The sequence below is a fragment of the Micromys minutus genome (genome assembly GCF_963924665.1).
Source record: "Micromys minutus genome assembly, chromosome: 7".
Classification (NCBI taxonomy): domain Eukaryota; kingdom Metazoa; phylum Chordata; class Mammalia; order Rodentia; family Muridae; genus Micromys; species Micromys minutus.
Genome location: NC_137976.1, coordinates 55,079,189 through 55,097,447, shown reverse-complemented (window position 1 = coordinate 55,097,447; position 18,259 = coordinate 55,079,189). Strand labels below are relative to the sequence as shown.

Below are 18,259 nucleotides of genomic sequence, written 5' to 3'. Positions count from 1 at the left end.
GAAACCCATTCTAGGAATATGTGTGCGCGTAGCTGCCCACCTTCATGTTTGAGCCAACTGTGGCTTTCTTAGTGTGGTGTGGATATTGCTTCTGAATTTTGAATTACTTGATAGCCAGTCTTTACACTTTGAACAAATGTAATTTTCTACCAAGTGTTGTAGAGGCACTGGGGCTTAGCAGTAGGAAATACAAAGACTTACCCTGAAGAAATGTGAGCCGTTTAATCATGCTGAGTTTCTGGTAAAAATGCTGAGTCCAGTAGGGAGAAATCATTGCAAGGAAGCAGCAGAAACGGTGCCCATTAAAAGCATGTTTTAAATAGTCAAGTAGGGTTTTTATTAGAAAGCAGTAAGAATAACTGAAGTGGTTCACGGCTGCCAACTGTTGGGAAGTGTCTTTGAGGAAGGGGATTTTTTTTCCTTTTAGAAAAAGTCTTGCTGTCACAACACTCCTATGTCAGTCTCTGGAATGATACAAATGTAAATCCCCATGGCTAGCTAAGATGGTTTGTTTGAGCCTGCGTAGCCCTGGAGGCTGGCCTTGACTCAGGTCCAGCTGCTTCTGCCTCCTGAGTGCTAAGATTAAAGATATGCACCACCATGCCTGGCTGAGACGAATTTTACTTTGTAAAGGCAGAGTTGTGAAGGGCTTGAACTTATGATGCTCCTGACTTACCCTCCATAGTAGTAGTGTGTGTGTGTGTTGTGTATCACTATATTTAGTTTATGAAAAAAATTTTGTTAAGATTTATTTATTTTATATATGAGTACACTATAACTTTCTTCAGACACACCAGAAGAGGGCATCAGATCTCATTACAGATGGTTGTGAGCCACCATGTGGTTTCTGGGAACTGAACTCAGGACCTCTGGAAGAACAGTTGGTGCTCTTAATCACTGAGCCATCTCTTCAGCCTGGAATTTTTAAAAATTATTTTTAATTATGTCTGCATTTGTGAGTGCAGGTGCCTGTGGAGGCCAGAGGCATTGGCGACCTTGGAGCAGCAGTCACAGGTGGTTGTGAACTGTCTGATGTGGGTGTTTGGAACTGAATTCAGGCTTTCTGGAAGAGCAGTAAGTTCTCTTAACTCCTGAGCCATCTCTCTAAGCCGTCTCTCTCTCTCTCTCTCTCTCTCTCTCTGTGTGTGTGTGTGTGTGAGAGAGAGAGAGAGAGAGACAGAGAGAGAGAGAGAGACAGAGACAGACAGAGACAGACAGAGACAGACAGAGAGAGAGACACACACACAGAGAGAGACAGAGACAGAGAGAGAGAGAGAGAGACAGACTCTGTACCAACCAGGTGCCTTTTCTCACTGAACCATCAGCCCGAGGATAGCATTTCTCAACAAAAGGTCAGACACAGCAAGATAAAACTTTGTGTTTTAGCCACAGTGAACATAGAACTAGCATTCTGCCAGAGTTGAATCTCTATTCCTCTGTGTGGAACCAGGGGTTTCCAGCTCAGATTGACAGGCATGGCAGCCAATTCCTTTATATCTACTAAGCCAACCCAAGAACTTTATTTTACAGCAGTAAGGGCATTGACTTTAGGAATATATTTGTACACTGGAAAAGAGAAAAGCAAAGCAAAAGGCTGGTGGTATATTAGCTTTCTTGCTCCCCCCCCCCCCTGCCCCTTTCTGTTCTTTAAATTGTGAGGAAGGGGAGCAGGGAAGCTTCAATCTTGCTATGCGTTCCTTGGGATCTTGAAGGTTTGCTTCTCATGGCTAACAATTGTAGCTAGGTCCAATGGCCCATGTCTGTAATCTTGGCACTTGGGAATGTGTTGGAGAGCATTGAGCTTGAGGCCGGTGCTGTGCATAGTGAGACTGTCTCAGCAGCAACAAGGAAAGGTCTCAAGTTGGTCCTTGTGTACAGAAATAGCTCAGATAATTAGGGTAGACTGATCTTTAAAAAATAATGTGTTTTGAGTGTTTTGTTTGCACTTATGTCTGTGTGGCGTGTACCTGATACCCATGGAAACCAGATAGGGCATTGGATCCCCTAGGAACTGAGTTATAGATACTTGTGAACCCCTATGTGGTTGCTAGGAATTGAACCCAGGTCCCCTGGAAGAACAGTTAGTGTTCTTAATCACTGAGCCATCTCTAGCCCCTTAGACTGGTCTCATAAACGTGGTGAGAGCTGGTTTGCCTGAATTTTGAAGATGTGCCACAAAAAGCAGATCCTGCCAGGCAGGTTAAATGAATGGAAGTATTAAAGCCAAGTGTGTTGCACATCTGTCATCCTTGTTCTCAGGAGTCTGAGGCAGAAGGATTATAGGTTTGATAACGGTGCTGTTGTAATAGTGGTGGGCCAGTATTGGTAATCATGCACAAATAGAATAAAATAATGAGCAGAAGGTTCTGGGAAGAGAAAAGAAAAATTTAGGAAAACGTAATACCAGGTATGAAATAATCTTGCATGCAACCCTAGAAGCCCGTACATGGTCAGAAGTCAGAGATAGTAAGATGGCTCAGTGGTAGAGGCCCTTTCCATGAAGCCTGACAGTTCCCCAAATCTACATTTAAGTGGGTAGAAATAAAGAGCTAAACACAGGTAAGCCTGGTGATGCAAGCCTGTAACCCCTGACACTTAGGAATTAAAGGCAAGCAGGCCAGACATCCAGGGCCTAGTTCAAGACTGGTCTGAAAAATTTAGTGAGACCTTGTTTCAGAATCAAGTCAAAAGATACAGGGGTTTGGGAGTGGTGAGACGCCACAGTGCTGTAATAATAGACGAAGGTGTCCCCAACATTGATACCTGGTTTCGGTTCCTGGGCCATATGCTGGTGGGAAGAGAAAACTGACCCCTGGAAATGGTCTTGATCTCCATGTATACCTCAAATCCATCATGCGCACCCACACAACAAATACAGTTTTGAAAAACTGATTCCAGGGCTGGAGAGTTGGCTCAGCAGTTAGGAGCACTTGCTCTTGTAGAGGACCTGGGCTTGGTTCCTAGCACCCGTGTGGTAGCTCAGCCATCCATAACTCTAGTTCCAGGATACCCGGCACCTTTTAACTCTGTGGGTACTAGGTACACATTCAAGCAAAAGACATGCAGAACTGAAGAGAGGGTCTATAAGTCAGTGGTAAAGTGCTTGCCTTGCATACATGAGGCCCTAGTAATACCCAGTGAGAAAATAAGAATCAAGAACAATTATCTCGGGTGTGAGTGGGCATTTCTTGAGAACAATAAAGTTCCAAGTGCTGGGAAGGTATTTGGTGGACGGAAATGGAGCCTAGTGTTGAAGCTACCACATTTTAGACCACATCATACCAAAGAGCCGTAAATGTTAACAGCTCAGACCATGTGCTTTGATAGGGTATTTTGTATGAAGCATGAAGCCACGGTGCAGGAGCAGAGGACCTTCTGTCCTTTATAAAAGTCTGGTGGAGTAGGAATGGAAAGTACCCTTGTAGAAGTTTTAGTCTATGTTCCTCCCACATCCCGAGCCCCACCTGTTTATGTGTGATGATGTATTCCAGGATAGGAAATGTTGCCTTAGCCCTTTCTAGCACTGTATGACCACTCTCATTCCTTAGGTTGGGGTCTGGTTCAGTGGGCAAAACCCTCAGTATCCAAGTTCGGATCCCTAGCACCCATATGAAAGCTGCACGGGTGTGTGGAACCCGTCTCTAAGACCAGCAGGTGGTGTGTGTGGTCTCCACACTTGCTGTAAACATGCACAGGTGAACATAGCCCACCCCCAAGTCAAAAGCCCTTAACTGATTCAAGCAATAGAGAAACAGTCTGTACCTATGCCGTGAGCTCATAGTTCTAAGCTACAGAGTTATGCACAGGGTGTCAACTTACTCTGAGTATTTTGGTTAAATGGCTACTAGTTAAGAGGGTAAAACTGCAAACAGTGATTACTAAGATACGACAAAAACAAGCTTACGGAACCTGGATATTGTGACTCACGTGAAATCTTGACACTTGGGAGGCTGAAGCAGGAGGATTGTGGCAAGTTCAAGGCCAGGCTGCAGAGTGAGACCTTATAAGTTTGCTTCTCTTTTTGTTTAAAAAAAAATTTTTTTTTTACGTGTTTGCCTGAACATGTGTCTCTGCCCCATGTGTGTGCCTGGTGAAGCCAGATGAGGGCATGGATCTCGTAGCGCTGGAGTTAGGTACAGTTGTGAGCCCCCAGCTGGGTGCTGGGAATCCACCCAGGTTCTCTGCAAGCACAGACCATCTCCTCGGCTATCTGTGCCATCATTTAAAAGAAAGTAAAACCAAGATGTATGGGAAGTTTATGAAATCTGATCTTGAGGTAGCAGCAACAACAAAAGTGGTATCACACAGGACAAACTGGAGCTATGAGTCTGATGTCATCCTTTACTTCTGTGTGTTGATCTTGGTAACCCCATGTCTTCTAACCAAAGTTCCATCCCAGACATTACATATGATTTATTAAAGTACATTTTAAAGCATAACAATCTTTTAATTACACTTCGAGGTCTCTATGGGTAGGTTTAATATATTTTTTTAATGAATAGAAAGCATTTTGGTTATATCTTTGGAAACATTTGTAGAGCTCAAAAACAGCTTGCAATCACATGGCTGCCAATAGGGGCTTTTGCAAAAGTGCTTTACTCTGCAGAATTATAAGCCAGAGAGTACAATGGCATTCCACTGAGCCAAAGCATTGGGGTTCATCCAGTGATGCACATGACTGGATTCATGGCTTCTCACATTAGCTACCTCCTCTTTGACCCACACTGAGAACCAGTCTCTGCATTGCACTGTCCCTCAAACTAAGTGATCTGTGTGCCAAGTACTTTACACTGCTGGGACTATCGCCGGTCTCAGCCAATCACCCTTCTCGCTTCTCCCACTCTTCTTGCCTGCAAAGGTGCTTTTGCTCCCTCTTCCAACCTTGTGTGTGGAGAATGATACTGGTAAGGAGGAGCATACATACTCTTCGTCATTACATACTTTGATCTGACCCTCCTCTTTGAAATGCCCAAAATTGAACTCTTAGGCAGCAAACCCTAAGATGCATGTTGTTATAAGTAGGACTGGTTTTAGTAGAAGGTGGTCCCAATCTAAGCAGGAATTGGACATGCTAGACACGTCTTCCATTCCAGTCCTGAACAAACAAATCTTATATTCTCCAGGGCTTCTGAAGGTAGGAACATAAGGCCTGGTAGACAAATGACCTACCAACCTAATTTCGATTACCAAACATGATTACTGTGTGCCTAACACTCCATGAAATTAACAGTTCATCTTGGGTCTATGTGTAAGTTCATCAACAGCAGAAATTAAATCTTTTTTTTTTTTTTTTTTTTTTTGGTGATCAAAGACTCTCAAATCCTTTCTTAAGGTGTGTGGAATCAGATCCTTCTTGGTTTCTATCCAATTGTTAGACCTTACAACCAATGAGAACCATGCAAACCATCAGAAATAGTTCGTCTTCACCTTGCTCTTTGAAAACAAAGTTCTCGACACCCAAGTTACTTACTGATATAGTTTATTGGTTTTGCAATTCTGCTTAATTAGGTTATTTAAAATTAGTAGGTCATTTGAATACTGTCAACAGTCCTATTGAAGGTGCTACTTGCTGCCTTCTGCCTTTGCTTGGGTTGGTGTCTGATGGCGGGTCTCACCCTGCTCCCGGTTTCAGGCTGCTTCATTTGTCCCTCCTCTCTTTGTTAGACCACACGCAACAGTGTGGAAGTACTCAAGTACCCAGTGCCCTGTCACCAAGCTTTGGGTAAGTACTTGGTGAGGATGCTGACATTTACATTTTTAGGGTCTCCAGAATCCAGAAATTTAACTTGGGCAATATTCTGAATTTCAAGGCTTGGACTAAGCTAGTATTTCAGAATGAGGTCTTAGTCTTGGTTAGGTCTTATCATATCCCAAGAGTAGAGGAAAAAAAGAAACAAAACAAAATGTTTTTTTCTCCATTTTGACAGAAAAGAAAAAAAAAACAGTCTGGGAGGACTATTTTGTAAATAAATACAGATTATTATCTTAAGCAAAAGACAATATGCCAAAAAAGTGTATGTGTGTGCATTTCATTTGGACTTCAGTCTTTGAAGTCAGCTACCCCATTTTGTGGATGGGCAGTTAGTTGCTCAGAGGACCAGCTCCACTGCTCTTTTTGGCACATCAGCAGGTCCTGACAACAGTGGTGCTTCCCCCTGACCCTGGATGGGAGCAAGCAGAGTGATTCTCACTTGACCATTCTCGGGGGTCCAATATGAGAGCCCCGAGTGGTGGCCAGATGGTGGCCCTAGCATTTTGAGGAACAATTTCTTTGTCATGAAATGAGATTTTATGCGCACCAGGCTTATCCAGGCCACAACATTTATGGCCATGTGTGTGACAGTTGATAGAGGGCCACAGTGCAGAGGCAGGGTGCTGAGATGGTGACGGTTTCAAGCCTTTCTAGAATTGACTGGCTGAGAAAACCTAAAGTAAGGAATATTTCCAAACAGGTGACAGTGGGTCATCGAGACACCCATGTGTCCGTTCTCCTGAAGGTGATGCCATAAAAGAATGGTGTCTAAGGGAATGAGGCAGTCATTTTGGAACCAGCCTTCAGAATTCAGGTCACCTGTCAGTGTGTGGATAATTGCTTCTCTGCCTTCCTGCCAATAAAAATACATCCTAGAAGTATTAGGAAACAGAACAATCATTAAGTAGGCTCAGTGTTTCGTTGGGTACTTGGCTCTTTTCCTCTCACATTCTGAGCAGAGCAAAGCTTTATCAAGGCATAAGAGTACACGCCTGGCGTCAAGCTTGACCACCATATTTCTTGATAAGCCAGGAATGCACTTTTCAAATCTCCATAACATGGTCACTTTCATCTCTCCACCCCACATTTCTTCACCTTTCTTCGTGACTAGGGGGAAATGCTGTATCCTGAGACTTCTTGTTGGTTGACATCTCAGTTTTTGTTGATCCAGTGCCTTCCTCTACTAGTGAAAAAGCAAAAACTGAAGGCCTATTAAATGTTCCTCTTGCTCCCTGTGGGCATCCTCTCATTAGCTGACTCTGGGTATCCTTGCCCCAGGGACTGGCTTAAAAAAAAAAAACGAGCAAGATTTCAAATCCTTAAGGTGTACTAGGGAAGGGAAGGAAACAAGAGCATGAGAGATCTGCAGTAGAGCACCAGCTTCCACATTCCCACTGGAGATGACTTCAGCAAAGTCCCTTACCCAGTCCAGCACTGGCTTTGTGGGGTCAGCCCAGAGATACTGCTAGTTTTTAGAGGAAACTTGTGCAGTGACAGCTTCTGGACAGTCAGAAAGAATTCTGCCAGGCTGGAATCTGAGAAGTGTCCCATTAAACGTTTTGTGAGGGAAGCGCCAGAAACCTTTGAGCAGCTCTAAGGGACATCAGAGCTTTATTTATTTATTGCATCTGCTTGTGACCAGACAAGTCAGAGCAAGTCTGAGCCACCTGAGTGGATGGTGGACATGGGGAATGAAGACAGAGGTGTCTCAAATCTTCCCTTGAGCAACAGTGAGAAGAGAAAGGAAGGGAGGGAGCCCCTGGCTAAAGGCAGCTCATTTCTGAGGACAGTGACAGATGGGGCTCTTTCTTGCCTCTTTACCCATCCTGCTGGGCCCAAACTAGTGCTGGAGAGTGAAGGTGAGCTATAGTTTTCCTTCGAATGCCTGACCAACTTAAACACACCAGGTCTGTAATGAACTTGTGCCTTCCTCTATGACATGCGGCACTTGGATTCATCATCCCTGCATACCTATATGTCTTGTGGTCCTCAGCTCAGAACTCAGTCTGCCTAGCTACTGGACTTGTTAATCAGAGCTCAGCACAGTGGCAGGTGGGAGTCACAAAGTCAGCACCAGGAAGCATTTGTAGGTGGGAGCAGTCTGGGGCTTTGCTCTTGAGTACAGATTCTGACTTTCTATGCTGATTCATGGATCACCTTGGACAGGGCTGCAGCAATCCCAGGGAAAGAGCACAAGGTAGTTCCCCCACCTGGAGATCTTCAGTGCACGTTAGTTTGAATTTTCAGATCTGCTTCTATTTGGGGGAAGTAAATACACGTTTACAAAGCTTATTAAAAACTGCTCTAAAAGAACACATGCTTTAAAGATCATAAAAAAAGCACAAAGAAGCCTTCAATCAAAACAGGAAGATTTTTCTGACTCAAGCAAAAAAAATCTTTTCTTTCTTTCAAGGGATACTACCACAGCCAGCTCTTGGCAGTAAAAAAAATAACGGTAACGGAGAAGTAATCTGACTCGAAGATGAACTCCAATCTCCATCGGAGGCGAGCATTCCATCCTCTTCCCTTGCCTAACCTTCCCCACTTGCTCATGTGGTTCTTGTCTTGACCATTCTTCTAGCAAATGGACTCATGCATAGTCAAAGACAAAGGAGGGGTGTGGGGGCAGGGAGAGAGAGGAGGTGGTCAGAGGCAAATATAAGCCCAGATTTCGATAGCTTGTGTCTGGAGAACGGCCAGTTGATCCTGTAAGGACCAGATGAACCTGGCACGTTCACAGACGGCAGCAGCAGGTCAGCTGGTCTCATTCTATCTGTCTCCCACTTCTTCCATCCAGAATCACGGATCTCCGCTGGGGCTGGTAAAAACAGCTTGTTGAAGTCTCTAGTCTTTGGCCGTTCTTAGGGATGGTCATTTTATTCCTAAGCGTAACCCCTTCCGGTGTGACCCATGTGTTTTCGGCCAACTCTCCACAGAGAAGGCCAGGGGAAACTGTCTGAGTAGGGCTTCTGATGGGGGACAGTAGGACCTTGGAATCTATCACTGTGGGTGAGGAAGGTAGGTGGTCCATGATGGGGAATAAGATTAGGCTCTGAGGTCTTCCTGGCCTTGACCTGTGGATAGGTTTAGGGCCCCCAGATGCTCGCTCCAGTTTTGAAGAAAGAAGGTTGTCTCCCAACGACTCTGTCTCTGATGTGTGTTTTCTGCAGTGCACCATTGCATCCTGTGCAGAGACCAGAGTGGACACCCCTGGTTCCGGAGAGCAGAAGGGCCCCTCATACATACAGGACGTAGGGCTGGCCTTCCTCTGGGGTGCAGAGGCTCCTGTCTCTTGCTTTGGTTGCTCTTCCTCTGGGCTTCCCAGAGAGGAGGGAGGATCATCTTTGGTGGGTTTCCGAGGGGTCTCAGGGGTTGAGCCAGGTTCTTCCTGGCCCCTCTCCAGAGGCTGAGTCCCTTCTTCCCCTGTGCTCTGAGAGGGCAGGGGCTGTGGGATCTGCGTGTATTGAATCTTGGGTGGAATGACAGGAACTGCCTTGGCCTGACACATTTTCACCATAAAGGAGGTTCTCACAGCTGACACGCTCACAGGCGCCGAATTCCGGCGGCCTGTGAGGGCATGGGTAACAATGTCCAGGTCCTGGGTGTCCTGGGAGCTCCAGGGGGCCACTTTACCATACGAGGTGCTCATCCAGGTGACCTTGGTGTCTCCTAGTTCAGAGAGCTCTATTCCAGGTGAGCTAAAGGAGGCCCCATTCTCAAGTCGGAAAAGGTCAGCAATGGGAGTGGCAGAGTCCAGGTTGAGGGAAGACGGCCTGTGTTTCCCTTTTGAGGGCCCACACTCAGTGCTCTTAAGCTGTAGCTTTAGGGGGTGTTCCCCAGGTGAGGTGCCGTTTTGAGCCCTAGGTGAACTCTCCTTGCTGCTGTCTGGCCCAGGAACATCACTGGGTTTAATCTGAGGGCTGCTAAGTTCCAGTTGTGGTCCCTGCTCCTTGCCCTCTGCTAAACTGATGAAGTTGGTTTCTACTGGTTTGGTTTGTATACCAGATGGTTCTTTCTGGCTGGGAAGAACCTCTAACCCTTTCAGGCCAGAGAACTCTCGGAAGGCTTTTAGGGCTTTCTCTTCCAATCCGGCAATCTTGATCCTGGCTGCCGGGGGCTGCAGAGGCTCATAATTCCTCTCTGTTTCAAGATTGGCACAACTGCTGGAGAAAGGAGCCTCAAGGGTCCAGTGGCTATTTCCAGTGCTTTTGCTATCTAGAGAGTGGCTCTGGCGAAGGCTGGGCCTGTGGCGAAGTCTCCTCTCCAATCGCAGGCCCTGGGAGCTTTGCATCTGGGACTCCTGAACTTCTTTGAGGGTGGGGGAATGAAGGGGACTGGTCACCCACTGGGGCTCCTCCCAGGGTTCTACCATCTCCAGGCCATGCTGGGCCATGTCTGTCACAGTGTCATCTTCGTCACAGTCTGAAGGCTCTTGTGCTGAATGGGAAGCATCTCCCTCTTCTTGTGGGATGACTTCAACCTCCTTTGTTGGGCTTGGAAGACCGGGGCCTCTGCTCTCGGGGACGGCATGCTTTGCATTTTGCTTCTCACTTGGGCTTACGATAGCCTCCTCTCTCGGACAGAGGCTAGGGAGGCCAGGGCTGTCTTTGGGGTTTGGCTGCTCTGTGTAGAGATCTGTCCTGGAATCCTTGGAGGCATCTTCTGGGTCAGGGCCTTCCTTTGACAGAAAGACTTGAGGCTCCTCCTGCAGAGGAGTTGGCGGAGGAGGAGCAGGAGGAAGTGGGGGAGAGAGATTTCTTGGGTCCCCTATCTTTTTCCTAGCTGGGGAAGACACCTTCTCAAACAGAAGTATTTCCAGAGGGGCTAGACTGGACGGGTTTGGGCTGACCTCCTGCTCAGACTCTGATTCAAGGAGGCTGCAGACTGGCTCCAGCTTCTCTCTGTTGGTGAGGATGGAAGCCTCCTGCATGCTCTGATTGGCTGAGTACCTAGTCCACACCTCCAGAGGAGCAGAGCTACTAGGCAAGCTCTCAGGGGCCTCTGGGAAGGGAAATGGGGCTGGACTTGACTGAGTAATTGGGCTTGTCTTCTGAGCAGGGGGTGGCAATGACGGGAACTCCTCCTCTGATTCAACGATTTTCAGTTCCTGTTGAATCTCAGGCCAGATCAAGGCCTGAGCCAAGTCATCTTCATCCTGAAAAACAAGAAGTTAATGACTTTTGAGCTCAGAACTCTGGGTAATGATGTCTGCCAGTGAGTTTGAAGGGAATGGAGCAGTTGCCAGTACTCTGACCAATAAAGGAGGCAGCCTCAGTAATAAGTATGGGTGTCTGAGTGCTCAGCATATGCCATGAAATATGTTTTCTGTTTAACTTTTTCAGTGCCCTGGGAGACATTTCTGGGCTAGTTGAATGGATTAAACTAATTCCCTGAATCACAGAGCTGTGGATAGGATAGAGATCCACTCCTGTCCACTGTAGGGCATGACCTGCGTCTGACCTCCCTCAGCCAGTTCCAAGCACATGCTGTTGTATGTTTCAGCAAGGGCTCAGCCCCTGAGCTATGTCTCCAGCCTTCCAGTCACGTGTAATGCATCCCTAGCCTTTCTTGTGACATGGTGTGATTCTCTCGTGAGAAGGCATCTCAGGGAGTGTCTCTAACCACGGAGAGGTCTGATCTGCTGCCGACTCCTCATCTCTACACCTAGCTCTGGTTCTGGAGCACTGAGGGTTAAGCCCAGGGTCTCGTGTGTGAAGGCACGTGTGCTACACCTCTAACCCCATCCCCTTTTTATTTCTTTTTAGCGCTCCAGTATTACGTGACCAAGAGCAATTGGATTTTACTTGAGTGCATTCTTTGGTGAACAGTTCTGCTTTGTCCACTAGACTTTTTCTCATTTCTGTACCTCACCCATCAGTTACAGCTCTTGATTTCTTACAAGAATTGTGGTTATGCATGGCCAACAGAACCGAACAGTCAGGGCTCACTGAAGCAGCAACCACAGAGCCTGTATGCGTCTGAGCTACATCCTCTGCATATCTATGGATGTGTAGCCTGATGCTCTTGTGGAACTCCCTACAGTGGGGGAGGCCACGTGTCTGACTTCCCATGTTATAAGACCCTTTTCTTACTACTGGGTGGTCTCATCCAGCCTTGATATGAGGGTGTGCCTAGTCTTATTGTAACTTGTAATGCTATCCCTGGGAGGCATGCTTGCTCGTGCGTTTTATATGTGTGTGTGTGTGTGTGTGTGTGTACACACACACATTATATACACATTATATATATGTATATATATATGTATATATATAATGTATATATATGTATATGCATTCTCTCTCTCTCTCTCTCTCTCTCTCTCTATATATATATATATATACACACACATATATAAAATTTACTGTCACTGTCTCCAGACACACCAGAAGAGGTCATCAGATCTCATTACAGATGGCTGTGAGCCACCATGTGGTTGCTGGGAATTGAACTCAGGACCTCTGGAAGAGCAGCCAGTGCTCTTAACCACTAAACCAGCCCCCCTCCCTTCTTTCTTTTTCTGAAGGGAAACAGAAGAATGGATCTAGGGGACAAGGGAGGGCAGGGGAGGGGCTGGGAGGAATGGAAGTAGGGGAAACTTTGGTCAAGATGTAATGTATGAGAGAATAGAAAGGAAGGAAGAGAGAAGGAAAAGACTATTTAGTTTCCTTATTGTTCCCTTCTTTTGCTTCACCCTGGATATTGACTTTTCCCATGAGGCTGGCAGCCCTAAAGGCAGGGACAGCAGCCATAGTCTTGGCACTGTAGTGACCCTAGTGTTCAGGATTACACATTGCTTAGCACACAGTGGGGATGTGGGACATGTGTCCAATGAAGGAATAAACTGGTGCCTTTGCTTGTTAACTTGCATTCACCCTCACTCTTCCGGCCCTATTATCCTCCTCATCAGGGAGGGACAACCACCAATGAATCTCTGTAGACATGCTCAAAGCCTTCTCAAGCCTTCCCGAGGACACCGCTTCACACCAGCTTTGCCCTAACTCCTAGCACACGGTCCTCTTGGCATCTTCTGGAAGCAAATTAAAATGCCATAGGTTTCCTTATCGTTCAGCATGTGTGTTCCCAGAAAAACGTCCTCACACCTTCTCCATAACAATATCTCATAAAACCATCCGTGGAAAATTCCACCTCTAAAGAGTGGACAAGGTTTGTCAGCTTTGGTATCAGGTTTGAATTTCCCTAAAAACACAGACTAGAGCCTGGAAACCTCTCAGATTTTATAGACAGCCATAGACAAGCACCAGGCCATGATGTCTGAGGATAGAGAGTGGGGCTCAGGAATGGTCAACATACTTGGGACTGAAATATAACCAGCCGGCTTTATGTTGCTTCTGGGTCGAATGTCATCCCATAAAGACATGTCAGTGGTTTATGGGCCAGAGATATTAAGAGTTGTGTTTGCCTTAGGAATCTGATCTGGATGGTTTCTTCCAATTGTGGTGGGACTTCTCAGAGGCCTACCACAAAGAAACCCCAGGGTGAGAAGTGAGTTTTGCTTTTGTTTTATTTCTTTTGAGATAGGGTCAAATGCATCCTAGACGGTCCTGAATGCCCTTGAAACCATGATCCCTCCAGTTTCCATCTCCCTAGTGAGAGGTGTATGTCACCATTCCTGGATAGCTAGTGAGACTACTAAAGATTCATTAAAAACTTTTATTCATAAAAAACGGTCTCGGAAGATGGCTCAGTGGGCAGATGTGCTAGCCTTGGAGTCCTGTGAGCTCTATCCCTGGGACCCATATAAAAAGTCTGGTGTGGTGCACATCTGGATCCCAGGCCTCCTGTGGTGAGATAGGAGGTAGCAAGAGGGAACCTGCTTAGAAGTCCGGGGGCTGGTCAGCCGGCAATGCACAGTGCAGCAGAAACAAGAGAACAGTGCCTTAACAAGAAGGGTAAGAACAGGCTCTCCAAGGTTGTCCTCTGACCTCTCCACACACATGCCGTCCATTCATACATACGGTGGCACACATGCCTCTCTCATCCCACATATGAAACAAAATTAAATTAGAAACAAATGAATCTTAGTCGGTTCATTAATTTTATAACGTTTCTCTTGCAGAAACCCTCAATTTTGTTTAAATCTACTTTGAAGAGGCAAAGTCTACCTTACCATCTCATGGAGAAGCATTGGTTCAGTTCCAGGCCTGAGGGTCTCTTGTGGAGTGCTGGGCTTCAGCTGGCTAGCACCCTGGCTCTCCTCCATCACCTTCTCTGCATTTGGCTGCGTTTCTGGTTCCTTTGACTGTTGAGAGCCCAAGGATATATCCAAGGTTTTCTTCTCCAGTGGGGTACCTGGGTCTAGGGGAGGGCTTTGGCTACATTCTGTTCTCCCTGGGGCTTCAGGTTCTGGCTTGGTGTCCTCGGTAGCTGCCTTCTTAGTACCAGAACCTGTGAAGAGAATGTGCATGGTCAGTACAAAGGGTTCATTTCAAGAAGGATTTGCAGGGGCTGGAGAGATGAGAGATGGCTCAGCAGTTAAGACTACTGACTGTGATGGTTTGCATATGCTTGGCCCAGAAAGTGGCACTATTAGAAGGTGTGGCCTTGTTAGAGGAAGTGTGTCACTATGGGGCTGAGCTTGGAGACCCTCCTCTTAGATGCCTAAAAATGCTCAGTATGTTCCTGACTTCCTTTGAATGAAGATGTAGAACTCACAGCTCCTCCTGCACCATGCCTGTCTGGATGCTGCCCTGTTCCCACCTTGATGATGATGGTCTGAACCTCTGAACCTGCAAACTAGCCCCAAGTAAATGTCATCATTTATAAGACTTGCCTTGTTCATGTCAGAGCAATAAAACCCTATCATCCACTCTGTTGGTCCTCAACTGAAGGCCATTTGCTCCAAATTTCCCCAGCTCCCTGGGGATACTTGGAATTTCTGGAGAGATTTTTGGTTGTCATAACATTGGAAGAGATGAGTCCTATTGGTACTTATAGCACGGCTTCTTTAATTGTACGATGTGCCCCCATATGAGGCCATGTAACTGAATGTGCAGGTTGTGGAAGTTTTGGCAAGAGTGAAAGGCCTCTGGATACACAATAGCCAAAATGAATTTGGAATTGAGTAGATGGTGAGACTCGGTTGTTTCTGGGCATGCTTACCTGTGCTGCATTGCTCAGCTTCATGGCAGTCTTGGTACTGAACACTGTTACTGTCATGCCAGGCAACACCAACACATACTGCCTGATATACCTTGGTTCACATCTCAGTCTGATAAATGTTTGGTGCCCCCCCCCACCCCGTGCTTGTTTGCTTAGAGTTTTAGGGGAAATTATGTATTCCTGTTCAAGCAAATGGAGGTAATAATAATTATCTGTACTTCAGAAAGTTGTCATGAGAAGTGAGATTATACACATGGGACACTTAGGGTACGCCTGACAACGGGAGGTACTGAAACTCACTGATGGAGACAGAAGCATTCTGCTGGTTTGACGGACAGTGAACCCTTCTGTTGGGGTTCTCCAGATTCCATTGTAGGTGGGTTAAGTTGGACTGGTGATCGAGAGAGTCCTGTGACCCAAGCATTTGGGAGGCTGAAGCAGTCGGATTCTTGGCTGGAGACCAGCCTGGCTACAAGAGGAGGAGCCTGGCTCAACAAGAGAAACCTGCTCACTCTGGATACAGCAGAGACTCTATGAGCCTGTGTGTGACCAAAGCAGACTCACTGCGTGATGGCTGTGATCAAACCTAAGGAAGAACTGATCATGGCTGGGGGTTGCCGGCCCTGTGTTTTGCAGAGGTAGAAATGAGGAGGGATGGATGAATAGAAAATACATCCAGAAAGGAAAATCCCTCAGTTCCAGCTCTCTAGCTCAGCATCCCACGACCTTCCTCACAGTATGTGGAGCTTTAGGTAGGAACGGTCCTGTAGACTCGTGGGTGAACACCTGGTCCATGGGAAGTGGCATTATTAGGACATGTGCCCTTCTTGAAGTATGTGTGGCCTTGTTGGAAGAAGTGTGTCACCATGTAGGCAGACTTTGAGATCGCCTATGCTCCAGCTAGGCCTAGCATGGCAGTCTCCCTTCTGCTGCCTGTGGATTAAGATGAAGCTCTCTCAGCTCCTTCTCCTGCTGTCATGATGATAACAGACCAAACCTCTGAAACTGTAAGCCAGCCCAGTGAAATTTTTTTTCTTTATAAGAGTTGCTATGGTCATAGTGTCTCTTCACAGCAATAGAAATCCTGTGGCATTTTGTGTGCTAATAAAATAGTAACATTTACTGAGTACTTACTATATATCGGACACTGCTCTGAGATCTCTGCATGTATTAACCAAATGTTGACACAAATTTACAAATAAGGCATGGTTATTGATATCAGCATTTTGTAAACGAAGAAGCTGAGGCACAGGTTATTAACTTGGTGAGAATCCACAGCAGAGCAAGGTTTGCAACAGCCATTCTGGCCCTGGAGCCCACCATCCTCACCACTTCACCACACTGCCCTGCAGATGCTGTTTAAGCCAGATCAAACCACATGTTATCTCTTGTAATGGAGGGAGACCCTTCTGCCCCTATTTTACCTGGAAAAGGCTCAGTTCCCAGGGGCTTCTCTTCTTCTGGCCATCCTCCACTCTCCGAACCTTGGAAAGAAAACTCTTCTAGGCTGGAGAGAGACTGTAGCTCTTTGGGGGGTGTCCTGCACGGGGTGCTGTTGGTGCTGATGACAGCAGACACACGGAGTGGCACGGACACCGCGAAGGGTTCAGAGATGTTGAGGGCCTTCCTCTGGTGGCGTGGTGAGGGTTCCATCTGGAACAGGCTGCTTGTGAAGACAGCCTTGCCAGGACTGTCTCTGGAGGTGTAGAACATCCCCAGAAGCTTTGGGGCCGACTGCTCACTCTCAGGGTCTCCGATGGGGCGGAACACCTTTAGCTGTTCAGGCAGGGGCCGGATCTGACCGCCCACCTCACAGCCTCCCTCAGCCCCGGCTGGCATCCCCTCCTGACCCCATTCACCCTCCTTGCTGAGGTCACAGGAGCTGCCGGTGCTGCTCGCGTGCATTTTTGTGGCTGGAATGAAAAATCCACCAGTGGCGACTGTTCGATTAAAATTTCCTTTGTTTTCTTTCCCTGGTGAAGAGCAAACAGAAGTTAGTATCCTGTGCGCGTCCAGATTGCGGAGCTGATTTCCCAGAAACTTGTACCTGGGCCTGACAGTTGTTTAACAATAAAGTAGAAGAGATAGATGCTAACAATTGTCCACCAAGGCCAGAGCTTTTAGAACACATGTAAATCCCTGTTGTTTGGCAATGGGTATCAACTCTTACACAACCTATTTCAATAGGGACTTCTTAGTTGATACCCAAGTAATGCTTGTTGGTTTTTGACATAAGGTAGACACATTTGGGGAAGGGAAACACTATTGAGAAAATGCCTCCATCAGACTTCCAGAGGCAGGCCTATATACACAATATTCTTAATTTAGTGACTGATGTGGGAGAGAGAAGCTTACTATGTGTGGTACCACTCTGGGTAGGTGGTCTTGAGTTGCATTAGGAAGCAGGCTGAACAAGCAAGTCATGAGGAGCAAGCCAGTGAGCAGCATTTCTCCTCTGACTCTGACTCCGAGTTCCTGCTTCAGGTTCCCGCCCTGATTTTCCTGAGGAAGTTGTGAGATAACCATTTCCTTCCCTAGCTGCTTTTTGTCTTGGTGTTTTATCACAGCAATAGAAACCCTAAAACATCAGTCAGTGTTTACTGGCTATCAGTTTAAAATGATGACAGATGCACGGTGAAGCTCATGGCCAGGAAATTCACAGATTCCAGACACAATCATCCTGTCATAAACCCGTGTTCACCTCTGTCTGTCCAGCTTCCCTCTGTCTTAGTTTTTTAACGTTCTGACTTTTAATGTAGCCCAATTTTGATTGAAAAATTTCTGTGGCCTCCTTTGTGGCTATAGGAAGGCTGAAAAAAGGAAGAGGTTCTAGATTTTGGAGGGGTGGCGGGGGAATGAGCCAGGGAGGGATTTGTGGCTATGTGATTATGCATAATCATAACTGCAGGTAAGCAGCTGGGCAATAGTTGTAGAATAATTTTGTGATGGTTTGAAAGAGAATTCTCTTCCCAGTCCCATAAGCTCATGTATTTGGATGCTTAGTTCCAAGTTGGTGGAACTGTTTGGGAAGGATTAGGAGGTGTGACCTTGATGAAGGTGGTAGGTAACTAAGGGTGGGTTTTGAGGTTTTAAAAGCCCACAATAGGTCCAGCCTTCCCCCCATCCCTGCCTGTGAGTCAGGAGCTAAAGCTTTTAGCAACTTTCAAGTTCCATGCCTGCCTGAGTGCCATCGTGTTCCCCACCATGGTGCTAATGGACTATCTGAAACTGTAAGCAAGCGCTTAATTAAACTCTTTCCTTTATAAGTGGCCTTACTCATCGTATCTCCTCACAGAAAACCAACAGAGCAACAACTCACCTTCCACAGGTACTGAACACAGTGAGTCCATGCTTTTAGCTGGTCGGATAGTAGCCTTTTCCACTAAA

The 18,259-nt window shown here is 46.5% G+C and overlaps 1 protein-coding gene across 1 annotated transcript in view; it reads right to left on the bottom strand.

Annotated features, from left to right (window-relative positions):
• Positions 1 to 4,583: 4,583 nt before the first annotated feature.
• The window catches only part of ARHGAP31 (Rho GTPase activating protein 31), a 110,821-nt gene continuing 97,145 nt past the window's right edge, over positions 4,584 to 18,259 (bottom strand). Inside the window, exons 9-12 of the mRNA XM_080919381.1 lie at positions 18,192 to 18,254; positions 16,297 to 16,845; positions 13,881 to 14,158; positions 4,584 to 10,907 (exon numbers count right to left, since the gene is read on the bottom strand). Of these exons, the coding sequence (XP_080775507.1) occupies positions 8,517 to 10,907; positions 13,881 to 14,158; positions 16,297 to 16,845; positions 18,192 to 18,254 (3,281 nt within the window). The 3' untranslated portion in view covers positions 4,584 to 8,516. The remainder of the gene's footprint in view (positions 10,908 to 13,880; positions 14,159 to 16,296; positions 16,846 to 18,191; positions 18,255 to 18,259) is intronic.